At 51.9% G+C, this 26,869-nt stretch overlaps 2 protein-coding genes across 8 annotated transcripts in view; one reads left to right on the top strand and one right to left on the bottom strand.

Annotated features, from left to right (window-relative positions):
- Positions 1–1,887, bottom strand: part of Stpg1 (sperm tail PG-rich repeat containing 1) — a 39,767-nt gene extending 37,880 nt beyond the window's left edge. The window contains exon 1 of the mRNA XM_055611460.1: positions 1,432–1,887. The gene's annotated coding sequence lies outside the window, so the exon portion shown is untranslated. The remainder of the gene's footprint in view (positions 1–1,431) is intronic.
- Positions 1,888–2,100: 213 nt separating this feature from the next.
- Positions 2,101–26,869, top strand: part of Nipal3 (NIPA like domain containing 3) — a 37,768-nt gene continuing 12,999 nt past the window's right edge. For 2 of the 7 annotated variants that reach the window (XM_055611047.1, XM_055611053.1), the window contains exons 1-7: positions 2,101–2,199; positions 5,672–6,050; positions 13,881–13,949; positions 16,877–17,048; positions 18,461–18,520; positions 21,394–21,539; positions 24,426–24,522. In XM_055611047.1, coding sequence (XP_055467022.1) covers positions 5,940–6,050; positions 13,881–13,949; positions 16,877–17,048; positions 18,461–18,520; positions 21,394–21,539; positions 24,426–24,522 — 655 coding nt within the window. In that variant the 5' untranslated portion in view covers positions 2,101–2,199; positions 5,672–5,939. Of the gene's footprint in view, positions 2,200–2,515; positions 2,663–4,691; positions 4,778–5,671; positions 6,051–13,880; positions 13,950–16,876; positions 17,049–18,460; positions 18,521–21,393; positions 21,540–24,425; positions 24,523–26,869 lie in introns of those variants that run through there. The other 5 variants (XM_055611051.1, XM_055611048.1, XM_055611049.1 and 2 more) reach the window with 5 other exon arrangements.

The raw sequence follows: 26,869 nt of genomic DNA, 5'->3' as shown, positions 1-26,869 counted from the left end.
TTTTTTAAATTATGCTTCTTATGCAAATTATTAATTTTTTGAAACAATTTAAGAAATTATAGAAACGTCAAACAATGCACTATTCTACCACCAAAAGGGAACAAATGTCAATCTTGCTAAAGCTTGCTTCTAAACAGGTGCACACCTGCCGCCCTGGTGAGCCTCCTGCACCTGATGGGTCGTGAGTGACAGGTGCCTAGACTCTAAACTGATTAAATCCAATTCGGAACATCCCTCCTGGAGGGAAGTGGGGGGACACATGAGACTCAGAAGACTTTCCAAAGCCTCAGGGGAACGACCGTTAGGTATTTGGCTTGGTGGGGGTGTGTCGGAGGCCTAGATGGAAATGTAGACTTGAGTTAGTGGCCCCGAGATTTCAGTCTCACGCTTTCAATTTTCTAGACGGCCAAAAAGAGGCCCGGACTAAGGAAGACTTGCTGAGGAAGACCCAAGTGGACAAGAGGGTCCACCGCCGCCGCGTCCCGGTGGCCCCTCAAAGACTGAAGCAAGGGGCGTTAGATGTCCAGTCCTCTCACAGGGTCCAACGGGAGGCAGACCACAGTTAGCAGCGCTTTTCAGATGGGTTCGCTGACCACACAGCGACCCCACCGCTGCCCCAAGTGGCGCTGCCCTCGAGGCGCCACCCAGCTGGGCACAGAGATTGCGTACGCACCCGGGTCCGGCGGTCTCAGTGGGTGTCCCATGGAGTGCCCTGAGTAGTCCTCATGACCTCAGGGACAGGAGCTGGCGTCTACCTAATCTAGCCTCTCCGTTTACCCAGTCGCTATGGCAACCACTGGCCTAACATTCCGGAGTCCAGCGGCGGGCAGCATCTTTAGCCAATGGCGTTCTCTGTTTCTTTAACGTGAAAAGCTGTTGACCAATCGTTATAGCCATCTCAAAACCAAGCCGAGACGCTACCAGAATTTGGGGTTTGGGCTGACTATGCCGGGAGCTGTGGAGGAGCTATTATGGTTTTTGTTTCTGGGGGTTGGCTTTTTCTTGTGGTTGTTGCTACTCCTTAAAGCTCACAGGACAAACCAAAAGCCTGGAAATTTTGCTCATTCAGAAAATCCTACCCAAGGAATAAACCTGAGCACGTGTCTCCGCCCACGCCCTAAGTGCGAGGGCAGGAAAAGTTGATGACAGAGCTCCGTCAGGGCAACTGCACAGTGCTCCGAGAGCGCCTCACCCGTTTCACCGCAGCCGCAGCACCCCTTCGCAGCCCGGCTGGAGATGGGCTATGCCTCTTACCAACTGTCTCCGGCGCATTCCTCCTCCGATCACAGTTCCTGCCACCCACGCCTCAAGGAAAAAAAAAAAAAAAAAAAAACCCGCGCCAGCCCCGCTGATCCTTAGGCATCTTCCATAAAGCAATATGGCAACTCCATCCTCTCTTATACGGCCCCTCCCAGCCGCCCCGGCCCACACCTGAGCCCCTTGCCGTCGCTGAGGTCACCTCAATGTCATTTCCTCGTAAAACCTGTGGGGCCTCCACGTCTCCCGCAGAGGTCGCTGTGAGGCTCTGGACCGAGTAGCGAGTGCAGGGAAACCGCACGCGCAGGTTCTGGGTCACAGCTGAACCCCTGGGGGACGGCAGCGAGGGACCGGGTTGACCGACAGCCTTGGGGGCTGCTGGGCTGCTGAGCTGCAGGCGTGCGGTGAGAGCAAGACGCAACAGAGCCCACAGGTGGACGCAGGCGCAGGGTGTGGGGGCTCACACGGTCCCCGAGGCACGTCAGGGCTCCACGAGGATGCTCCCTGGTGGAAGCGGCAGCGGGGCCACCGCCCCGGCCCGTCAGCGGCTGTTAGCGGGGGACGCCCAGCGGGCTGCTCAACCCACCGCCGGGCTGGTTCTCCCTTCGGCCGCTAGAGGGGCCTCGTCCAGGTGAGCGCCAGGTCGCGCCCCTACGCTTCAAGCGAGCTTGGCCGCGCAGCCAACGCTTTCAGGATGTCCCGCCCATTCCCCTCCCGACAGCCACTCGCCTGCGTTGAGGCTCCGCCAGCTTGGGACTGGCAGGCAGGGGAGCAAATCAAGTCGCGACCTTTGAAAGCAAAACACTGCAGCCTCCCCCCCCCTCCCCCCCACCTTGGCAACTCGGAGCTGGGAAGACGTCCAAGAGGCTGTGCCTGGGGATGGCACGAGTGTCCCGGACGCGTCTCCGGAACCTGGGATAGGTGGATGTAGAAGGAGCGCGGGTGAGTCATGGTCAAGACCGAGGCAAGGGGGACTTGAGTTCAGGCTTGCTCGTTTAGGAAAAGCATTTTTAGCGCTCTGGCTGCCCCCTAGGATAAATGCGGGCTCCCTTGCTGTTGCCAGTCTTGTCAGTTTGGGTGCTGTTGCCTCCGATTTCTTTTCTCTTCTGTATTTTCAAGGAGGGTGGGCACCGGTTTGCCTTAATGAAGGTGATGCTGGGCGTTACCAGATGAGGAAGTGGAAGGCGCTGCCGGCTTCCAGCATGCTGGAAACAGCCGGTGCAGCTCGCAGGTGGATGGGGGTGCCAGTGTGCTCGGTACTGGAACCGAGGTGTGTCTCCCCGGGCGATCGAACGTCCAGCTCAGTGGGAAAGGACCCGAGAACGTCACCATTCCGCGCTCGGAAGCCCCGGGAAGGGAAAGCTTAGCATGAAACCGACGTTCTCTTGTCAAACTGAATCGTCAGGTGGTGAGAAGACCTCCATGCACGCGCGCGCGCGCGCACACACACACACACACACACACACACACACACACCCTTGTTTTCAGTTACAGCCAATTTCATGGCCGCGAGGCTCGGTTACTCTCTCTGGAAAACTTGCTCGGTGGGATTAATGTGAGTAATTCACTTAGATGAGGCAAGGGGATTGGAGTGGAAGCAGGCACTTTGTGAATCCTCCTCTTTCCTTTCTTGGGTCAGTGACCATGAGCTGTGACGACTGTCAACACCGAGTTGGCTGTGTGCCTCTTGGACATAACAATAAGCCATCACCAGGCCAAAGTGTGAGCTTTACAAGGGAGTGCAACTTGCACGGTCCAGTGCGCCAGCCCAGGGAGACCTTATTCTCTATGTCTCTGTGCATTCAGAGTTCTGGCGGTTGCCCAGGTAGACAGGGAAGCTCAAGCTGCTGTTTAAATAGCCAATGAACTACATACACACACACACACACACACACACACACAGAGAGAGAGAGAGAGAGAGAAAGAGAGAGAGAGAGAGAGAGAGAGAGAGAGAGAGAGAGAGAGAAGGAGAGAGCACCAGCTAGCTTGGAGAAGGTTACCCAGCCTAAATTCCTGCTGTCCTCCCCAGCTGGTTCCCAAGGCCTGTTTGCTTTCTCTGACATCCTGTGGGTGGGGCTGGGTCTATCTGTTTGTGGCCGTGAGTCTTGAGTAAGGCTTTTTTTTTTCCTCTTAATTTTAACCACAGTGTACCAGGGGCTTTACATTCCGTCAGCAGTGGGTATATATGCAAGTCACCTTACCAGCCTCAGATCTCGGTTGCCTGCCAAAGCAGGGGACCTGGCAGGTGCCTTCAATCCAGGGCCCCTTCAACTCCAGGCTGGAAGCAGCCCTGGGTCCCTCCCAAGTTAGAAGGCCCCCTAGCCTGCCCTCGTCTTAACGAAGTCAAGACAGAGCTGCAGATGTTTGAGGCAGCGTTGCTTTCACACACATGCAATCTGAAGAGTAATTATGCCCTCCCAGTCTTCCCAGAAAATTACCATTCCCAGTCAATCCTATATTCGTCACGCCTTACGGGTAAGAAGCATGAGGAGAGCAGGAATACCGTCTCAAATAAAAGCAGCAGCATCAATGATTTAAAGGCCCTTCAATGAGGCGCAGCCTGGGCAGAGAGGTTTTCATGGCTGCCCTGGACTAAGCCTGCATTTGGCATCTCCTAAGTGCTGGGCATGAGGTCTGTCCTGTGACATCAGTGCATGCTAGTGGCATTCCTAGGTGTGGAAACACAGGGCAGAAGGAACTAGAAACTATGGGCTGTGAAGCTTTTGAAACTTGGGCCACCTACTCTCTTGGGTGGGTCCTTGGGAGATAAGAACACATATGCACAATAAACTACAGGGTTAATTTGGAGAGTGGGCCTGCAAGATGGCTTAGTGGTGTCAGGGTGCTTGCTGCTAAGCTTTGATGAGTTGTGTTTGATCCCAGGGACCAATGTGTAGGATGGAAAGAACTGTCTCCACAAAGCCCCTGACTTCTGCACAGGCGCCATGTCATACCCCACAGACACAGAATTTTTAAAAAATACATATTTTTAGAAATTAAAAACGAAATAAAGTTATACTGGGTATATTCCACCAGATTTCTACTGCAGCTCATGGAATCCATACTTTATGGCTAAGGAAACTGGCTCAAAAGCTGAATAACCTGGCTGAAGTACCCAAGGTAGAACACAGCAGATCGAAAGCAATCCAAAACGTGTTAAGGGGCCAGTGAGATGGCTCAGCAGATGAAAACACTTGTCAAGCTCAACCTGACATCCTGAGTTCGATCCCTGAAACCTGCTGTGGGAGGAGAGAACAGACTCTTACAACCTCTATAAACACTCACATGTCCATAACAATCATACATTGATGATTATAATGTATAATATGTATTAAATATAGCATAATGATTATAACACAATAAACAGGTTGATTTTGTTTGGTGCCTTGGGAGGTGTTATTTTGTATGTTTGATTCTTTTTTTTTTTTTTTAAGACAGGGTTTCTCTGTGTAACCTTGGCTGTCCTAGACTCAGTTTGTAGACCGGGTAGCCTCTGCTTCCCTGAGTCCTGGGATTACAGGTGTGTGCCACCTCTCCCTGCTGTTTGTTTGTTGTTGTTGTTTTGCATAAGAAGACTTCACAGAGCCTTTTAGTGTGGTGGTAAGGTTCCAACCGCGAGCCCTAAGTACAGACATTCTCTTCTCTGTTTGGGAGAAAAGCTTGAGAAACGCTGAAAACAGTAATCCAACGAAGCTAACCGACAATTGTCATCCCCGTTTCTGCTCAAAGCCACATCACTGTCCACACTTCACACATGAGACGCTGAGTCACCCAGAGCCAACCTGACCAGGGTAGCAGGTCTCACCTCCCAGGACAGTGTTCTTCCCTCCCCCCTGCCGGGATTTTCTCCTCGTTCTTTTCTAAGTTGACAACCCCGTGATTTGGTGGTTGCTTTGAGTTTTTATTGTTGTTTATTGGGTTGGTTTGCTCTAAGACAAGGTCTCATAGACAGATAGATAGATAGATAGATAGATAGATAGATAGATAGATAGATAGCTCAGGCCATCCTGTGGTCCAGCCTCAGCCCTCAGCCTCCCGAGTGCTGGGATTTCAAGCATGTGCTGCCAACCTGATGATGATTCCTATTTGATGCCCATGGCATCTGTTTGTTGACTGATTTTGGAGACCTGGAGAAGTGGTATCCTTTCTTGTCCTCTATCTTCTAGGGGGAAAGAAGTTTAACTTAGGGTGTAGTTGGAGGAAGGAAGAGGAGGAGGAGAGGAAATGGGAGGTCTAAGGCCCAGGAATAAAGCTCTTTAGGGAGCCCTCCCTATTAAGGAGGTCAAAAGCCTGATAATCACGCCTGCCTGATCTCCTTTTGCATGGCCAGTCATACTTTGTGGGAGGAGCCTTCTCCGGCAATGAAGGTGGGTGCTGTGTCTCACGCACATGCATTTTTTATGTCCTTCTCCAGCACCCAGAGCTTGGCCAGAGTCAGGAGACACGCCCCCACCCATCTGCTTGGGAGAGACACACAAGCCGCCTCTTTCTCAGGGATGCTGAGGAGAAGGCTGTAAATCAACCAAAAGAAGCCAGAGAACTCATCCGACTGAGGAAGGGAGAGAGCGAGGTGGGGCTCTGGAATGAGGTGAACGCTGGGAGAGATGGCTTCCCGTTCACGCCCTGCCTAGCAGCAGCTCGTGTTCCCAGCCAGGCCAGGCACGATGTCCCACTAGACAGCCATGGAGGACGGAGCCCACAGCGCAGGCCTGCAGCTGCAGCCACTCCCGCCCACCAGCAGCGCCACCTCCACCAGCCTGAGCAGCGGCAGTGAGGCCTCCTTCTCCTACAAGGCAAGTGCTTCAGTTTCCTTCGGGAATGTTGTGGGTTTTCTAACAAGAGGGGCACAGGAGCCCAATGGCCTCACCAGTGTGCCCAGGGTCCGTATGCCCATCACTCTCAGAGACAGGCCCTCCACATACCCAGAACGACACGGAATCAAGAGAAAAGATACACTCTCTCAGATAGAAATAGGGCTGGGGGATGGCTCAGCCAGTGAAGTGCTCCACGGGACATGAGAGGACCAGAGTTTGCGTCCACAGCACCAACATAGGTGCCAAGCAGTTCTGGCAGGCTCTCTATAACCCTAGCACAGAAGAGGCAGAGATGGGGGAATCCCTTTAACAAGCTGGCTAGCTAGACTGGCCAGATCTGCCAGCTGTGAATTCAAGCAAAAAAACCCTTTCAATAAATAAGATGGAGAGCAATGGAAACTCTGGAGGTTGACCTCTGACACACACACACACACACACACACACACACACACACACACAGAAATGACATTAATTAAATAAATATAAATGTTTAAAAATACAGAGGTAGAGATGTATCTTAAATGAGTTAAAAAGTGGGTACACTTAGCCAGGCACAGTGGTCCACACCTGTAATCCCAGCACTCCGGGAGGCAGAGGAAGGCGGATCACTGTGAGTTCAAGGGCAGCCTGGTTGGTCTACAAAGTGAGTCCAGGACAGCCAAGGCTACACAGGGAAACTCTCTCAAAAAAACAAACAAACAAAAAAGGGGGTTGGTACACTTCCAGTTAGGAGACATGGGGTTTGTTTGGTTTTTTAAGATTTGTTTTATATATATGTCTATGCACTATGCTCAGGGAGATGAGAAGGTGTTTCCTCTGGATCTGGAGTTACAGACGGTTGTGAGCCAGCCTGTGGGTGCTAGGAAGCAAACCCAGGTCCTCTGAAAGGGCACTGTTGTGCTCTTACCCACTGAGCCATCTCTCTGATTTGGAAGATTTGGGTTTTAGTTGAAGAGCCTCTCTGTTCGTGCCATCTAAAGATTTGGTGCCACGTTGTTCAGAGGGTTTTGGTTCTTGGTTGTTTCGGTTCACCTTCCTAGCAGACTACTCCTCCCGTGCACTGACGATGGATTACTTCCCCCAAAGCACGATTCCAAGTGCACGCCTGTTGAGCTGCTGTGTGGGAAGCTGCATGAGGGATTCCCGTCTGATGGGCACTCAGGTCGTTCCAAATACAATACGGCCCATTGAAGCCGTAACAGTGGCAGGGACCTGAGGGAGCTGGTCACGAGGCAGCCACAGTCAGGACCCGAGAACAAAGTGTGTGTGCTAGTGCTCAGCTCGCTTTCTCCCTTTCCGTGGGACCAAAATGGCGCCGCCCGCCGTGGACAGTCCTTCCCACACCAATGAACAGGTGAGCCCACAGGCCAACCAAGCTGGCCAGCCCTTCACTGCCACTCTTCCCAGGTGAGACGGCTCAGTGCTATCTGCTCTTGTAGAGGACGCAGCCTTAGTACCCACAGGGCAGGTCAGGGCCTCCAACCCCCCCCCCTCCGACCTTCCCCGGCCTCTGCATGCGTGTGGTGCCCATCCATGCGCTCAGGTGGACACATAACACACATACAATTACATAACAACTTTTTTTTTTTTTTTAATAGCCCTCACAGCCAAGACTGGTAACATTCTGGGCTGAAGGAGATTTAGCGATTACCTCACCTGACACACCCTGGCTGTGTTAGGTGAGGGTTGGGGAAGTGGGGCCGAATGGTGGGAAGTGACACACTTGAGATCACATGGCACACTGATAGGAGAAACTGTGACTATCATTAGCTCCGGGTGGTGATAATAATCAACTTGTGTTGAGCTTTCCCTCTTTCCCCATGTGGGCCCAGTCCCAAATGTACCCAGAGTGGGTACATTTTTCCTCATCTGTAAAGTGGGGTGACAGTAAAGCCTGCCTCATGGCAGTTAGGAGGTGCAAATGAATTCGGCCGCATGACGCTTGGAACAGTGACTCACATACGTGACTCACATACGGCAAGTAGCTTCCAGCAGGTGGCTGCTATCAGCATTTTCCTCCCCACCCTGGGGACAAGGAAACTGAGGCTTGAAGCTAAATGGTACCATGCTCCTAGCCACCTCACTGGCATCCTGGCCCCTCAGCCAGTGCCCGCTCTGCTTTAATACACTCCCGTCACCCTGTAGGCCAAAGGAGGTGCCAGGCAGAGAGACACAAGGAGAATGAAAGGACTTCATGTTAATTCCATGCAATCAGGGATGCTGACCGCACACATATGTGAGCCCTGAAGGTATGCCTGGAATCAGGGTCACCGTAGATAGAGCAGGGGCTGGCTCCGACACTCCTCCATGAATCCATCCCACCCAGGAAGCTCCACTCTATGTCAAAGCCAAGGTGGCATGCTTTTCTTGCTCTTTAATCTTCTTTCCACGGAAGGCTGTCCTTCCCACCTCCCCTCGTGGCCACAGCTGCACTCTTGGAGGAAGGGTTGGTGATGGGTAGAGTATCTTACATGCAGATCAGGAGGCCTGGAAACCGGCTCAGCCTGGCATTTGATCTCAGATAAGTCAGGCCTATCTCCCAGAGCCTCTGTTTCTGTCTCTGTCATATGAAAGGGTAGAGTAGTTGGGGATGGTCCCCCGTCCTGGAAGCTGATTACCACCATGCCTGGAGCTCTGTCTCAGCCTTGAACACAGCTCTCTGCCTGTACCCTCCCCCCTTGCTCTCCCTCTGCATACCCTGGTCCAGCAGACCTAGGATGGAACCCTGGAGGCTACTGTTTACCGGACAGCCCCAGGGGAGGCAGCCTGTCAGGCAGGACAGCTCTGTGGAGGAATGAGATGCAGCTTCCTGGGCTCCCAGAGAGAGATTTGGAAACTATGTCTCCACAGGGACCTGTCATTAAGAAAAAAAAAAAAAGTGACACGTCTTTAATCCCAGGACTTGGGAGGCAGAGGCAGGTGGATTTCTGTGGGTTCCAGGCCAACCAGAGCTACTTAGTGAGACTCCCCGCTTTAAGGAGCAAGGGAAGACTACAGTAGAGAGGTGGCAGAGCAGAGTGCTGAGGCCTTGAGCTTTGGACTCAGATGGACAGGCAGGTAGCTTTGAGTTAAAACCTGGGAAACTCACAAAGTCTCCCTGCAGGTGAGGCCAGCGTCCACCCTGTAGGGTAGTTAGGAGGATGGCCCGAATCCACAGAAGGAGGCTCCGTGAGTCATCCTCTGTGCCCAGGAAACTCTCCCGTCCACTCAGCTCCCTCACCTGTTCCAACACTTCCCAGTGGGGCAAACAGACCCTTTACCCATCAATTAACAGCCAGTGCCACACGCGTCGAAATAGCAGCTAATGTGCATTGAGCGTTGACTGTGTCAGAGGGATTGTACTAATCCTCCCGAAGGCCCCAGGACAAAGAGCCAGTTATAACCTTAGTTTACCTGTAAGAAAACCAGCACAGAGAGGTCCATGAATTTGCCTGAGGCCACATGGTCAATATACTCATAAAGCCGGAACTGGAATCATCTACTCGTTGCCGGGGTCTGGGGTCCTGGCCATCATATTGTGCCAGGCGCTCTGCTAGGCTCCTTCTGTTCCTGCCACTGGTGGTGAGTGTGGGCACGGCTGTCTCAGGCAGGTAATGCCTCACCTGTTAAAGACAGTGTCAGGGAGGTGGCCTGAAGCCAAGTACAGGCATGGCAGAGCCTGGTTCGCCGGAGCGCGTTCTTTAGAATGCCAGCCACCCGCAGCCAGCCGGGATGCAAGGCTGAGCCTTACCTGCTTACAAGCTCCCAAAGCACTGTGGGAGATGAGTTTGAATGCCGAGTGGTGACTTCGACGGTGGTGGTATTAAATGGAGGCTGTTGGGAGCAGAGCAAGGGCACAGGGAGCTGACTCACTTGGAGGCCAGCATCCGCGCACAGGGCTTGCTTCCCGGCTGCAGCTCCTTTCTGGAAACACTTCATTTTCTTTCAGAGTCATAGGGGATAAAAACAAAGAAAACAGTTTGAGATTAGGAAAATACCAGTTTCAGAAGGGTGGGGAGAGCCAGCGCTAGTTAGAATGATAGCAAAGATGAGTCGTAGGAGTCAGGCGTGATGGCATACTCATGGGCAGCGAGTGCAGTTAAGGAGGACTGGGTCATCCTCAGCTACATAACGAGTTTGAGGCCAGCCAGTTTGAGACCAGTCTCCTACAGGAGACACTGTCTTTTAAAAAAAAAAATAAAAGACATGAAGCCAAACCATAGGAATTACTAGAATCACTTTAGGATTTACTATATCACGTGAGCTCTCTTTGATGGAACATAACCATGGCAGGGGGCAGGGTTATAATCAGCTTTTGTTGTAAAACCTGAAGGCTGAGAGGCCCAGAGACTCAAGGTAACCCCCCACCCAGAGTCACACAGCAAAGAAGTGGCAGAGGCAGGACCCCCACCCAGCTCTGCTGCCCTGAATCCAGACAAGAGCATAGAGGTACCTTTGGCCTCTCCACCGTCTCCCTTTTACTGAGGTTTCGGGGAGCTCACAGCTGTGACAGGAAGCAGTTTGAAATCCCACTGCCCCTGCCCAGCGGAGCCTTTCCAAGCTTCACTCAGAGGACACTGTGGCCCAGAGACCTTACTGACGGGGTGACCTGGAATCCTGGCTTATGCCGCCTGAGTGGGGGTCCCCTTTCATTCTGCAGGTGTCTCCAGTAGGTGGTACTTGGTTATCCTAAACGTAAGACCCGTTATTACTCCTCACGCCAAAATTACAGTGGGGCAAGTGTTCTGGCCTGAGCTAGGCCCTGCTGACCACCCATGGCTATGCTCTGTACCTCTGGCCTGGTCTTGAGCCTCCTCAAGTAACGTCTCCGTGAAAACCAGTGCCTGGCAGTGTTTGCCAACTCATCCTGTCACCTCCACTCTCTGCTGGGGAGCGGGGGGACTGGTGAGGACTGGATGCAGTGCAGCCTCAAACCACGCCCCTCCAGATGGCCCAGGTAAGGCCTGAGCTCCCACCGGGCAGTTTGGCCCACACATCCCTCAGCTAGGACTTGCTTGCTCCCCTTTGCACATCAAGGGGCACATCAGTATGCCACCTTCCTAAGAGTCGGCGGTAGTCATCCTGATGGTCTCACGTCGCTGTTCCCCAGGAGGACGTTCTCGCAGGAGGCTGGCCCTCCAGCGAGGAGGCTGCCGGGGAGACAGGCGGGATGCCCCTGGCCATGCCTCCGGAACTGGAGGCCTGTCTCCAAGCTCTGAGGTCGGAAGATCCTCCCTGGCTCTGAATGTCCGCGTGCCAAGCCCCAAGGGCAGCTGGCGGATGTGTGTTTAAACTGTGGAACCCCTGGGTGGTGGCAGCTGTCCATGCCACCACTTCACACGCACACACCGCTTCGCAAGGGTTCAGGGGGCATAATTAGTGCTTCGAGGCCCTTGGAGACACTCAGATCCCAGGGCGTGACTGATGTCTGCCCTTGCTCACCGCGTCTGTCTGTAACCGGCTATTAGACGGTAAGATCAACTGCCTCGCAAACGGCTTTGCTGAGCAAACTCTGCCGCCAGCACCAAGAGGAGTGCTTTCACAGCGCCCCACCCCCACCCCTAGTTACTTTTCACCTTCTGAATAGACTCCCTGGAGAGCACCCTGGAGCACTGTAAAGAGGTCAGAGGTCACGCTTCTTTTCTGGACCCTCCAGTCTGTACCCTGGCAGTTCGGTTCGCATCACTTCTCTTAAGGTTCATCTTACTCATCCCTGAGCTTCTGGCTCTGTTGCTGAGAAGAGACTCCATGGCAACACCACCTCTCAGGACCATTTGGGGGCGTTTGCTGTTTGGTTAATTTGGGGAATTTGGTTTGGTTTAGTTTGCTCTGGGGTGTTTTGTTTTGTATTGTGTGTGTGTGTGTGTGTGTGTGTGTGTGTGTGTGTGTGTGTGCGCGCGCGCGCACGCATGCAGGCACATCTGAATGTGTGTTTGTGTCTGTATGTATATGTGTGGGGGTCTGTCTGTCGTCTGTCTGCCTGCCTCCTGCCCACCTGCCTGCCTGGCTGAGTGTATATCTGTGTACTGTGTGTTCTCAGGAGCCCTCAGAGAAGTGTCCAATCCCCAGAACTAGAGTTACAAGTTTGCAAACTGCCACGTGAGGTGCTGGGAATCAAACCTGGGCCTTCTGCAAGAGCCCTAAGTGCTCTGACCCACCGAGCCATCGCTCCAGCCCCGTGGACAAGCGGACAAGGTCTTGCTATGGAGCACACACTCACAGACTCACTGTGTAACCAAGCTGGTCACAGACTCACTGTGTAACCAAAGACGGCTCACTTCCCCAGTGCTGACATCACAGGTGTGTCCACCGCACCTCACTCTCCTAGGGCTGCTCATGGCCCGGAGGGGATGCGTAGAGAGCGCCTCCCATCGTGTGTGAGCACCCTGACCCAGGGAGCCCTTAACTGTGAGAGGCCTGGGCTGCTGATACCCGTTCCTCCCCGTGAGTTTCCTAGTCTTCACGTCTCGTCAGCCCTCCCCGAGATGGCGCTGGCTCGTCTTCGTGGCGGGGGGCTTTTCCCTACTTTAGCTCTCAGCCTCCAGTTGGCCTGAACGAGTACCTTCTGAGCAGCCTGGTTCCTTGAGCCCCCGAGGCATCAGAAGACAGTGTGGTTTCTGTGTGCAAGTGATAGAGACTCAGTGACAAGTCGAGCCATATGGAACCACCACGTTCCCTCAGATACGGGGGCTGGGGAGGCAGCTCGGCAATTAAGAACACTTATTCCTGCAGACGACCTGGGTTTGGTTCCCGGCACCCACGTGGCGACTCACAGCTGTCTGCAGCTCTAGTTCCTGGAGATCCAGCGCCCCCCTCTTGCCCGTGCAAGCACTAGGCATGCATGCATTCAGGGAAAGCATTCGTGTACACGAACGTACATGAAGATGTAAGATGGCCGTAGGGGGATAGGGCTGTAGCTTGGGTGGCCAGGTATGCGCTGGCCTTTCAAACTTTGAGGAATTCAGTATGCCTCAGGAACACAGACGTGTGCACATAAGCTGGGGGGAGGGGAGAGGCTTCAAACCCCCTGGATGTAGAGCTGCAGGCAACGGTGAGCGGCGATGCTGGACGGGTCCTCTGGGAGAAAAATATGCATTGTTAACCACGGAGTGTCTCTCCAGCCCCAGGGTTTGAGGGTTGCTTTTGTTGTTGTTATTTTGTTTCGGTTTTTTGTTTGAGATAACATCCCATAAGAATGACCTTGAACTCTTGACCCTCCTCGCTATACCTCCTAAATGCTGGGATTACAGGTGCGGCCATGGCACCCTGCTCTTACTGTCATTTTTATCACCTGCATTTCCTAATTCTTCTACAAGAAGTATATGATGATATTTTTTTTTTAATTTAAAAAGAATACCATGCCAACTTATCGCTAGAGTGACGTAATCAGTGAGTTTTTCATCAATTAAATAACTGAAAAGTCCCCACAGAAGCTGGCTGGTTGAGAGGTTCCTGTTGAATACTCGGAGGATGATAAGGCTCCCTTGGCAAGAGGGTGATGGTTGGAGCCCAGCCTGCATTTCTCTCATCCGCACTGGTTTCTCCACACTGCCTTTCTGTGCAGGACGGTTGCAGCTCAGTGGATCTCAGGGGCCAGCTGGGTGGGTTTAGGCTTGCTCGGGTAGGTCACCAGGACAAGGACACCCAAAGGTGGTGGTTTCTGGACGTAGCCAACTCAGGACGGTGCCCTGTGAACCTGTAAGGCAGCTGGGTGACGCCTGGGTAGCAGGATTCCAACCTCAGGGGGTTGGGGAGGGTGGACCTCACTCTGGTTTTGTTTGAGGGGGTAGACTGTGCCCCTCACACCTGTTCTGTGACCCTTCCTTCTAGGAAAACTTGATTGGCGCTCTCTTGGCGATTTTCGGGCACCTCGTGGTCAGCATCGCGCTTAACCTGCAGGTGAGTCTCAGATGCCAGCGCTGGGCCAGGCAGAGGCATGTTGGGTGAGCTAGGTCTGCTCTCTGTCCTCTGAGGGGGGCCTGTCTAGTCCCTGACTCTCTCTACACCCTCTGTCCTACTCCCCCCCCCCCCAGGCTCCCATAGGTCAGAACCTCCAGTTTTCTTTACTTGCGTGCACGTGTGGTGTGTGTGTGTGTGCACTCGTCTGTGCGCACGTATGCCCGCCTGCATACGGAAAACCAGAGATCAATGGTGGGTGCCTTCCTCAACTGACTCCATTTTCTTTCTTTTCGAAAATTTGTTGTTGTTGTTGTTTTTCCTTTGAATTATATGTGTCAGAGTGTGGGTGTGTGCACATGAGTGTAGACCAGAGGTATCAGATTATCCTGGGCCCTGGGGCTGAGTTATGTGGGGTGCCTTATGTAGATGGCAAGACCCTAACTCGGGTCCTCTGGCAGAGCAGCTCTAACCCCTAGCCACTCAGTCGTCTCCAGCCTCACAGTATTTTCTTTTTTTCTTTTTTTTTTTTTTTTTTGTTTGTTTGGTTTTTTGAGAGACAGGGTTTCTCTTTGTAGCCTTCCCTGGACTCACTTTGTAGACCAGGCCGGCCTCGAACTCACAGAGATCCACCTGCCTCTGCCTCCCCAAGTGCTGGGATCACAGGCCTGTGCCGTCATGCACAGCCACCTAATTTTGTGGAGACAAGGTCTGTCACTGAGCCCGGAGCTCAGTGATAGCGAGACCAGCTGGCCAGCAAGCCGCTTCCTGTCTCCCCCAGTTCTGGGTTACAGGCACCCACTGCCTCGCCTGGTTTTTCACACGGATGGTGGGGATCCAGACTCGGGTCCTCACACTTGCACGGCAGACACATCACCCATAGTGCCATCACCCCTGCCCGTCTCTCAAGCTGTGGAGTGGCATGCTAATGACAGGTCCCGGTCTTGTCTCTCCCTGCTGCTGGGGTCATCAAGGAGCCATCGCTTTCAGCTCTGATTCCCACACTGTCGATGCTGCGAGTCTCCAGGAGGGAGGCTGCAGAGTTTCTGTAGAGTGCCCCCACAGCGCCTGGCCAGATGGTGACCACAGCCATGCTGTGGAGCAACCCGGCAGCTTGCCAAGCTTCCCCTGGGGTCCCGGGGAACTGGTGCACCTGTGCCCCAGGGGACAGGAGCATCCCCAGGCTGGTGGCCACTTTGGTTGGTGGCAGCAGGAGTCACATTGATCAGCCGTTCTGCCTCCCCCTCCTCCCTCACTTGTACCTTCTGGAATCCCCTCCCACATAAACTGCCAATTCCCAAGTCTCTGTCTCAGGTGCTGCTTCTCAGAAACCAAGGGATATACCTGGCACTACTAACCCTTAGAAATCCCATAATGCACCCTGCCTCTAGGGTCCCTGAGCTGCCTACTTTTGGTGCAGGCATAGGTCTGTTATACCAAAAGGCACAGGAGCCCCGTGCTCCTCAGCAGCATACTGTTTCAGCCACGTGGAGTCCGAGCTGTCCGTCCACTTCATTTTCTTCTCTTCAGACCTGCCTCTCCTGGTACCCTGGAGCCTGGAGCCCCCAAGTCCTTCTTTCCATCTTCTTCAGTTACAGTCTCGGTTTCTGTGTCCCAAATTCATATTTCCAGAAGAACAGAACAGTAGTGCACACTGGGGCCACTTAGCTGCTCCAGAAGAGCAGGCCCTCCAATACCACACGGCCACCAAGCAGCAGCTGCCGCCCTTCTGCAAGAGGTTGTGGCTCTCCAAGCATCTGCATGTGGGGATTTCTGGGGATGGCCGCCAAGAGATGGCCAACCCAAGGGCCCAGCCAAAGCAGGTGTTTGTAAATACAGCAGACTGCCTTTTCGCCTGTGGAGTGCATTAGGGATGCCTGTTTCTAAGCCAGGCACGGTGGCAGATGCCTGGAATCCCAGCACCCAAGAGGCAGGGGCAGGAAGACTGCAATTTCTCTTCTCTTTTCTTAGATTTATATATTTGATTTTTGTGCACGGGAGTGTTCTGTCTGTCTGTGTGTTCATGTATCACGTGTGTGTCTGGTGTCTGTGGCTGTCAGAAGAGGGGGGCTGTACCCCTTGGAACTGGAGTTATGGATGGTTGTAAGCCACCGTGTGGGTGCTGGGAACTAAACCCAGGTTCTCTGTAAGAGCAGCATGTATAATCTCTCCAGCCCTGACAGCTGAAATTTCAAGACCATCTCGGGCTACATGAAACAGTGTCTCAAAGAGAGACAGAGACAGACAGACAGACAGATGGAGATGGGCTGGAGAGATAGCTTGATGAGTAAAGTCCCTGCCTTGCAAGCATGAGGACCTGAGTTCAATCCCCAGAACCTATATAAAAACAGCCCATTGTGGTAGCATGCATCTGTAATCTACAGACATGTGAATCAATAGAGCTTGCTGGTAAGCCAGCCTAGTCTACTTGTTGTGTCCAGGCCACTGAGTCACTGTCTCAAAAACCAAGGTGAGGGGGACTGGAGAGATGGCTCAGAGGTTAAGAGCACTGGCCATTCTTCCAGAGGTCCTGAGTTCAATTCCCAGCAACCTTATCATGGCACACAACCATCTATGATGAACTCTAGTGCCCTCTTCTGGCATGCAGGTGTATGTGCAGGCAGAACATTGTATACATAATAAGTAAATAAATCTTTTTTTTTTTTAAGGTGAAGGATTGAACCAAGGTGAAAGATTATTTTTTCTGTCCATCCCCCCTCCTTCCCTCCCTCCCTCCTTCTCTCTCTCTTTCTTTCTCTCACACACACAAAGAAATATTCATTTGAAAGTCTGACCCACATCTCCCCCAAACCACACCCAGGCCCACAAGTATGGTTTCTAAAAGTAGAGTGTCAGCTTGGATTCCTTCATCGGTGCCTTTCATTCTCTCCAAACATCTGGTCAAATGGCATTTCTTCTTGGACTTCTAGAAATATTGCCACATCCGCCTGGCAGGCTCCAAGGACCCCCGGGCCTACTTCAAGACCAAGACATGGTGGCTAGGGCTGCTCCTGCTGCTGCTGGGGGAGCTGGGCGTGTTTGCCTCCTACGCCTTTGCCCCACTGTCCCTCATTGTGCCCCTCAGTGCCGTCTCCGTGATAGGTAAGCCCCAACCTTCTCTTCTCCCAGGACCCATGGTCTGTGTGGCCCAAGTGCCACCACGAGGCTCAGAGCACTCACATTAAAAAGCACTCTTAGGGCCAGCCATTGTGGCGCACGCCTTTAATCCCAGCACTTGGGAGGCAGAGGCAGGTTGGATCTCTGTGAGTTCAAGGCCAGCCTGGCTCTCCCCTGCTCTCAGGAAAGCATGGAATCGTGGTATCTTGCCTGTCTCTGAATTCAAAGGTCCTCCTCACTGCAGGGAGGGCCTGTGAACTGCCCCTCCTGGGCTTGGGTCAGACAACATTAATCAATCGCAACTTTCCTTCCAGCCAGCCTAGGTGAGACCTCAGGTTTCTGTGCCCTGCTTGGAGCTACTACCAATTATAAGAAATTATAAGAATTTGTACCTTGATTGGTTTCCAAATTGCTGTTAGAAGAACCTGCCATTGTTGAGCCAGGCTGGTTACCTGGCAATGTACATAAGTAGAGCTGAGTTTTTTTCCACCCTGTACCTTCTGTTAAATGTTGACAATGAATTCCAGACCCTGTGCATGCTGGGAAAGTGCTTTGCTGCTTAGCTACTAGGCTGAGCCAGCATTTTTCTTTTCCTAGTGTTTTTGTTTGTTTGTTTCATAAAGTGGTTTGAATGTCTCCAGTTAAGGCAAATCCTTTGGCCATCTCCACCCTCCCCTGTCCTCTTCTGGATTACTTCCAGCATGATTCAGGCCACCAGCCAGCCCCACTGATAGCTAGATTTACATCCTTGTCTCTGCTCTGCCACTGCTTGGGTCTCCAAAGACCTCTTGTAATCTTCATTCACAGTGAGTCGTAAGTGACTGAGTGACCAACACTGTGAAAATAGTAGCCTTTGATTTTGATAAGTAACCAAATTCTTCAGACCTATAGGCTGAGAGCTGCAGATGCAGAGGAATGGCCTGGTTGGTACCGAGCCCTCATTTGATCTCCAGTGCCATAATAAATAAGTAAGGTGAATCATGGCAAGATTAGTGTGTGGGAGTGAGCTCCCAGAGGCTAGGGGGCCCTTTGAGCTTCAGAGGCCACCCAAACGGAGATGTACTGAACACGGTAACAGCTCATCCTTCGGCCACCTGTGAGCCTTCCGTCAGTGTTCCAGGTCCTTCAACAACAAGAATCGTTTCTCTATGAGCATTTATTGTATGCCAAATGATTTGCGTATAGAATCTTATTTAATTGTCCTTATGATTCAGAGAGGGGGTAGTTTTCAGTGGGGTCTGTGGACCCATCCTGGGCTGGGGAGGTGAGGAGGGTAGAGAAGATGTGCAAGAAAGAGGCTCTGTGCAAATGAGCCGCCCATCCAGAGAGCGTGGGTAAGAGACGCCCTCTGCCTGGCAGCAGCCTCTCTTCTCTTCTCTGTGCTTGGCTTTTTCCAGCGAGCGCCATCATTGGGATCATATTCATCAAAGAAAAATGGAAACCTAAGGACTTTGTGAGTAAGTCTCTGCCGGAGCAAGCACCCCCCTCCCCCGCCCCGCCCCGCCCTGCCCCATGGAGAGACACTCCACCTCCCACCTCCTCCACCTCCACCTCCACCTCCCAGCTCCTCTGGGTTCCACGTTCCTGGGGTGAATGTTAGGCGCCCCAAGCCTGGCTGCGCACCAGATTTGTCTGTGGCCATTGGAAATGAGCATCCCTTCATTCCCGTCAGTCAATGTTGATTGAGCCTCTGCTGTTGGAGTTTTAGAAACACTAATGGCAGGCACACCCCTTCCCTGACTGAGTTTTAAAGCCACAGAGGCCAGAAAGTCTGCTTCATTGTGAATCAAGGCCGAATTTGAGTGTGCAAGCCCAGTGAACCAGCTCATAGTCCCCCCAGAGATTTCCCCCAAGCTCAGCTAGACCTGGTGCCCCCCTCCACCCCGAAACATCTAGGTTTACAGAGTAAAGGCATTAGCACATCACATTATCTAGAGGCACACACGGGAGAAAAAGATCCAAGACCCCATGTTTAATATTTTTTATATAGATAATGCTAACGAACTTAGAAAGATCAAGGGGCGTTGGTGTTACATTAATTGAGGTCCCTCCACTGGAAGCCAGGGGCATGGGGAGAGGTCACACTGTTGTAGAGTATGGCAGGACGGTGGAATGCTGCTCTCGTGGAGACTGTAGTCCAGTTTGAGTACAGCATGTTCTGGAGGGTTACAGTAAGCCACAGCTAAATAATTGTGGGGCATAGGAAGTGCTTCGGAATAAACAGAATGCTTCCTACCCGGGGGGCGGGGGGAGATGGAGACACTGTGCCCAGACTGGCAAGGACTTTCTGAAGATGTGATCTACAGTCCCAGCCTCGGGTGACACTAGAATGCGGTACCAGGCCTTTGGGCAGGCTGTGCCACTCAGAGCGGCAGGCGCAGATGCTCTGGGGAAGAAATCAATTTCCTGTCTGGGGGACCAGTGACTGGCAGAGCCAGAGGCGGGGAGCACCAGACGCATGGAGGGCTACGCGCCATCATGCTGAAGGGGGTGGTGCAGAGTGGGACAGGACACCAGGGGAGAGGCGTAGGTCTCTTGCTCTCCAGCCTGTCCTGGGTCCCAAAGGTCCCCGGCAGGCCGGGCCCTGAACAGAGTAACAACAGCATTGAGTCTGTTCCCTGCAAGTAGGTTGGAGAAGGACGGAGTCATCCTTAAAAGTTAACCAGGCTGGGCTGTGAAGTTTGCTTTGGAAGTTTCATTTCCTTTTCAGCTTGAAATGTCAAACCTAGGTTTGAGACTTCCCTGTAAAATGTACGTTGACCTGCAGTGCGAGGCCTCGGGGTGTGGCCCAGTGGGTGGGAGAAGGGCCCAGTGTTCAAAGTTCTGGGTTCCTATCCCAGGACTGAAAAAACAAAAAGTGGGACATAGTCCTCTCCCAGAATGGCGGCAAAATACTAAGTGTTACCAAGAGCACAGAGCCCTGACACGAGCGTTCTCAACCCATGGGTCGGGACCCCTTTGGGGCTGAACGAATGTCATGGTGACCTCAAAGCAAATGTCACCTACCTGGTAGTCCAGGGTTCCACTGCCTATTTTATGCCTAGTGCAGCTGCACACAGACAGGACTGTCCACCGAAGCATAATCTATACAGCCCTCCCGCCTCTGCTTCCCAAGTTCTGGGCTTGGAGGCGTGCGCCACCGCAGTTGGTCTTGTTAAGATTTTTTAGGACGACGTTTGAGGGGGAGACCGTGCACAGAGTTCATGATAAGCATGTGTGAATACGCTTTGATGCCCCTCCCCCCCAGCATGATGTCACAGACCTGTGGCTTCATACAGGTGGCATTATACACACGCACGCATACACATACATAAAAATAAATCCTAAAACAAGGGGCTGGAAAGATGGCTCAGTGGTTAAGAGCACTGGCTGCTCTTGCAGAGGACAAGCGGTTGGTTCTCAGCACCCACATGACAGCTCACAGCCACCTCTATGCAGGCAAAACACCCACACAACTAAAACAGATTTTTTAAAAAGTTATAAAATTGTTCAAATAAGTAAGTAAGCAAACAATCAAACACACACACTAAGGGGATCTGGAGAGGTGGCTGGGTGGTTAAGAGCACGTGGTGTTCTTGCAGAGGACCTTGGGTCAATCACCTGCATGGTGGCTCACACCTTTGTAACTCCGGTTTCAGGGGATCTAATGCTCCCAGCCTCCAGAGGCCCCAGGCGCTCTTTAGTACACACTCATGCAGGGAAGAACACTCACACAAAAATATGTAAATAAATTGTAAAAGAAGACATTGTGAGGTTATTCTTTGGAAGTAAGGAACAATCGAAACTATAAGCCATGCCAGGTGCCTGACACAGGCTGTCTTTGTTAAAGTTTCTTCCTGTTGCTATAATGAAACACCATGACTGAAAACCAGTTAGGAAGCAAAGGGTTTATTTGCCTTATGCAGCCACATCCTTAGTCTTTCACTGAAGGAAGTCAGGACAGGAACCCAGAGGAAGGACAGGAGCCCGTAGGCAGGAGCTGAGGCAGAGGCAATAGAGGGGTGCTACTTACTGGTGTGCTCCCCAAGGCTTGTTTAGTCAGCTTTCTTATAGAACCCGGAACTACCAGCCCAGGGATGGCCCCACCCACAATGGGCTGGGCCCTCCCTCATCAGTCAGTAATTAAGGAAATGCGCTACAGGCTTGTCTACAGCCAGATCTTCTGGAAGCGTTTTTCTCAGTTGATGTGCCCTCATTTCAGATGACTCCAGCTTGTGTCAAGTTGACATAAAACTAACTAGCCAGCGCATAGGCTGTCCTGACTTGCTGTGGGCCCCCTATGCACCTGGCTCGTGCTTGGACCTCTGACTACTGTCTCTGCCTCCCACAGGGCGCTATGTCTTGTCCTTTGTTGGCTGCGGTTTGGCGATCGTGGGCACCTACCTGCTAGTGACTTTTGCACCCAACAGTCATGAGAAAATGACAGGCGAGAACATCGCCAGGCATCTGGTGAGCTGGCCGTTCCTCCTGTACATGGTGAGTGAAGGGGCCATCCTTCTCCTGCTTGAGCAGGCTGAAAGGGGTCAAGTCCCAGTCACTGCTCTCGAGGCCCAGCGGTTGGGGTCACTGAAGCCTTAAAGGTGTGTGCACAACCTGTGTCCGTGATGGGCAGGTGGCAAAACAGAAGTTCTGGGTAGCTGTCTCTGGGAGATGAAATTATGATGTAGACTCTATTTCCACTTCATCCTTCTACATCCAAAATTTTACCAGCATACATCTGCTTTTATTTTATTTATTTATTATTTATTTATTTTCTGGTACTAGAGATGAAACCCAGGGCTTCATATTTGCTAGGCAAGTTTTCCTGCTGAGCTACACCCCTGATCTTCTTTCTGCTTCTTAAATTTTGAACCAGAAGCTTACTAAGTTGCCCAGACTACCCTTAAACTCACTGTTGTAGCCCAGGCTGGCTTCAAGGTCTTACCTCTCTGGCTTTAGCTTCCCATGCAGCTTCAATGTCAGGCCTGTGCTGGTAGGCCTAGCTTTTAAAGTTGTTATGATAAAGGAGGGAGTTAAAAATGCAGGCGATCAGTTGGCAGAATTCTTACCTAGCTTACACGAAGCTCTGGACAGGATCCCTAGCACCACATAAACCAGGTGGTGTGCTGTAATCCCAGCACTTGGGAGGTGGCAGTTGGAGGATCAGAAGTTCAAAGCCATCCTCAGCTGCATAGTGAGTTTGGGCCCAGCTTGGACTTGAAAACCCTGCCTCAAAATAAATAAATAGATAAGTAAATAAATAAGTAGAATTTGAACATAATAGTTAATTAGAATAAAACAGTTGTTTTAAAGTTAAAAATGTAAACAATTTAAGAATGCTCTTTCTCCCAGTATCACACAACTGGTAGGAAGCCAGGCAATGGAGCCCGGGCAGTGTTCCATCCACTTCAGACACACGAACACACTAGAAAAGAAAGCAGCCCTGGAGCTCGCACAGCTGTTGCTGTGGGCTGGCCTCATGCCACACGGTGCAAGACGGGTTTGTGTGCCCCGCATTCTCTCAACAACACTTTCAGGTGTTTTCCTCTCCATCTATGGACGGAGACACTAGAACTCCGAGCGATCAGAATGCAGATTGGAACCCCTGGAGCCCAGGGCTTCCCTGGGTGTGTCCAACCTGTCTCCAGCCAACCCCCAACAGGTACCCAAACCCAAAGCAGATATCTCAAACCCTGTGTGTGCTATGTGACCTTGGACGAGTCTCATCCCTTCTCTATGAAATAGCAAAAGTCACTAGACCGGGGGATTGCTGGGGTGCAGCATAAGGCTACAAATAGGTCACCCAGAGTATGAAAGGTGCTCAGGGACTGAGCTGGCTTCACCCGGCAGCTCATGCCAGCTTCATGGCAGGCTTCACCTGCCAGCCGAAGAGATTGAGCCCGGCTCAAGGAATATGTGTCTGGGGGCCTCCTACCTGCTGGGCATTGTGGGTACGGAAAGTCAGCAAGCTTGGCTCACAACTCCTGATCTCTCTTAGGACACCCCTCTCCCCAAAACAAGCCATCAGAGGGCTCAGCACCAAGTGCTGTACTCACTCTCTGCTGAGTCACAAAGTGTCCTTTCAGGCAATAGCTGAGAACTGGGGAGTCCTCACCCCAGCACACACAGCCTCAGGGGGTTCCTGAGTCAGTCTGAGTATACCTGATGGGGTATCCACCAGTAATCATGAGGCTCGCTTGCACACAGACTAGGGCCTATGACAACTAAATAAGATACACTCACTGGGGCTGAGAGTAGGGCACAGCGGAATGAAAGGAATGAAAGAGCCTGAGTTAATGGCCTCAGTCATAAAGACATTTAAAAACCTCCCACTTTAAAATGTCTGCTTGTGGACGTTCCCCTGTTGGTTTTGAGGATGAACAGACTTTAGTATTTGGTTTGGGGCTGGCAAGGGGAGGTGATCCATTATCACAGTTCTCTTAGCATTGCTAGGTGCTGGGGCTGGCTTCGTGGGAGACATACTGCCAGGCATCTAAGCCTTTAAGGGGTAGACAGGACAAGTGGCTAATGGTGGGCAGGAAGCCTTCTCACAATGCAAGCTTAGAATCAGCTACTAGGGAGTTTCTGTTGCCGAGACAGCTTTTCCATGCAGGGCTCTGGGCCTCCTGCCTTAGACGGCATGATCTATCTAGAAAAGATATGGGCCCTCAGACCGGCAGGGTTCAAATCCTGCCTCTACCATTGGGTATGTGAGGCGTAATGGTCGCAGCAGAAGTTTGCAGATGTTTAGACTTGCCTAAAGTCACATAAGCAATTTAGAAACAGATGCAACTGCAGCCCGGGCCTCCCAAACTCTACTCATCTTCCTTACACAGTCCAGGCTAGCCTACAACTCAAAAGCCTCCTATGTGCCAGGACCACAGGCATGGGCCACCACACCCAGCCATTGACTTCCTCTCTCTGCTCTGGGATCTGTGCCCAGCTGAGGCCTGGCGACAAAGAATGTATACCTGTCACTTGACCAAATGGCTCCTGGGTAAATAGCTCATTCTCAGGTGGCATTTTGTTTTTTTTGTTGTTGGTTTGGGTTTTTTTGTTGTTGTTGCTGGATATAGAGCCTAAGGCCTGGAAAGTGCTCTGCCATTTGTCCATACCAGCTGCTTCTTTTTTTTTTTTCTTCTTTCTTTCTTATTCTGAGACCCAAGTTACCCAGGCTGGCCTTGAACTCACCATTACAGCCCAGGCCCGCTTTGAATTCTCAATCCTCCTACCAAGTGTGCCACTGTGCCCAACAGGTGCATTCCTCTTTCTTTGCTCAGCCACACACACGCACACGCACACACACGATCTGGGGCTTGGTCGGGACAGGAGACACACCGAATTCCTGACTAAATGCTTGGTGGTCACGGCTGTCCTCCGCAGCTGGTGGCGATCGTCCTGTTCTGCCTGCTGCTGTACTTCTACAAGGAGAAGAATGCCAACAGCATCGTCGTGATCCTACTCCTGGTGGCCTTGCTAGGTAAGTGGTGTCTGAATGATGGGCTTTGCCACCCCCCAGTAGCCCCTGGGAGCTGTTGGCTCTGGATACAGAAGCTGCTCAGGGTCAGAAGTGACCACGCCACAGGGTGGCCTCAGGGAGCAGGGCCCCTGCTGATGGTGGTGGCTCCTACGACTTCCCACATCCTGGCTCAAATCTCAAGTCTTCCAACTGTCCAAAACTGAAGTCCAAAGGGGGGACTCAGAGCGGACTGTCCTCAGCAAGTAAGCAAATAAGGGACAATGGCCAAAGTGTGGGCAGTGACCCAACAGGAGAAGGAAGGAAGCAGGGTGAGGATAGGTGAGGTCAGAGGTCACCGCAGAGCAACCTCTGAGCTGTCCACCAGCACCCTCGAAGGGCTGTGTGGACAAAGGGCAGGAATGGAGCTAGAAAAGACGTTTAAAGGGATGGGTGCTGGCGGGGGGAAGGGGTGGGTGCTGGGGGGTGGGAAATGGTCCCCAGACTGAGGCAAGGGTACTGTATGTTGCCCAGTACCCAACAGAGCAGGAGAAAGGGCTGGGGCCCCTCCTTTACACAACACTACAAAACGGACAATGGAAACACACACGTTGGAAGAAAGGTTGACTGACATGGGTAGAGGTGCCCACGTGTGTTATTTCCCCTAATCCCACCTTGGTGACGGGCACCCCAAACTACATGGCCACCTGTCACTGAAGACAGGCTGGCATTATTTTGATCTACCTTTAAAACAGCTTCATTGAGATAGAATTCATATGCCACTCAGATCATCTACTCAGGGTAATCCACTGGGTGGGGCCTACTGTAGCCGTGGACTCACACGGCACAGGCTAATCACAGAACATTTTCACCTCAAAATAAACCCTGGACTCAGTACCGGTGGCTCCCATCCCCCTTTTCCCTAGTCCAGGCAACCACTACCCTACCTTCTGTGTATCAATGCACCTCTGTGAACGTCTCGTACAAATGGCATTACATCCTAAGGTGGCTCTTGGTTTGTTTATAATAAGATGGGAGTCTCTGGTAGCCTAGGCTGACCTCGAGATCCCTCCTGCTGGAGCCTCCTGCGTGCTGGGGACTGAGCCCAGGGCTCTGTGCCCTCTACCAACTGAGCTACATCTTCAGCTTGTTTTTATTATTTTCTTTTTAGATTTATTTTTATTATTTCATGCATAAGTATTCCATGTACACCTGTGTGCCACATTCATGCCTGGCACCCAGGGAGATGGTGAGACTCCATGTGGGTACTGGGAATTGAACCCTGATCCCTTGCAAGAGCAAGTTCTTTTAACCACTGAACCAACTCTCCATTTAAAAAAAAAAACAAGGAAAGAAAACATCTTTTCAGACAGCTGGCCTTGAACTCTGTAATCCTCCTGCCTCAGCCTCCTACTGGCTGGGATTACAGGTGCACACTGCTACCCCTGGCCCTATCAGGCTTTTTTTTTTTTTTTTGTAACTGGCTTGTTTGAACATAACATCTTTAGGTGTCCCTGAGTTGCAGCAGAAGCCAGTCCCCTGTTCCTTTGTGGCTTTGTTTTTGGTGGTTAGAACACATCCCTCTCCTTGAGGCCCATCTGCAGTTTGGTGACATGGACAGCATGGCAACAGCTGTCTGTCTTCAATGCTTCTGGAGTCTATTGCAGACTAGTGCAATGGCCAGGGGTCCCAGAAGGCAGAGAAAAGCTAACGGGGCAGCTGACAGAAAGAGGAGGCAAAGCGGTTCAGCCAAGCCCGTGGCTTCCTCTGACAGGAGATGTTACACTTTGCAAGCTGAAGCCACTTTGAGGTCAGCAATGGGTCTCTGCAGTATGTATATATGGTGGCCAGGATAGTCATGGGATGTAAGGAAGAAGACGCCATTTTCCTGCCATCTTTTAAGTACTACATTTCTTGTGCATGTTTGATACCATAGAGTGTACATGCACATAACCATATAAATGCATTGTTTCGTAGCTCTAATTTTGAAGTAAAGAGGTGTTGGCTGTGAATTTGCATATGCATAAGGGTACATAACACTAGAGACTTGTTGGAGTAAAGAAATACATGGAAGGAGCTGGGGAGATGGCTCAGTCAACAGAGTGCTTGAGGACTGAGTTTGGCTCCCCAGCACCCACAGAAAAAGCCAGGCACAGGGTGTGCACCTGGCACTAGGGAGGCAACAGAAAAAGCACCTCTGTGCCCACTAGCCAGACAGCCAGTATAGCTGAATGAATAGGTGAGCTACGGGGTAAATAAGAAACTGTCTCAGAGGGTGGGGGGACAACTGAAAAAGACACCCCATGTGTGTGCATGATCGCCATGAAGGCCAGATGAGGGTGGCGCATCCCCGGAGTCTGGACTTACAGAT

Source organism: Psammomys obesus, unplaced genomic scaffold, assembly GCF_907164565.1.
Source record: "Psammomys obesus unplaced genomic scaffold, mPsaObe1.curated_primary_1811, whole genome shotgun sequence".
NCBI lineage: Eukaryota > Metazoa > Chordata > Mammalia > Rodentia > Muridae > Psammomys > Psammomys obesus.
The sequence above is the reverse complement of the archived record's forward strand: the minus strand, read 5'-3'. Positions and strand labels throughout refer to the sequence as shown.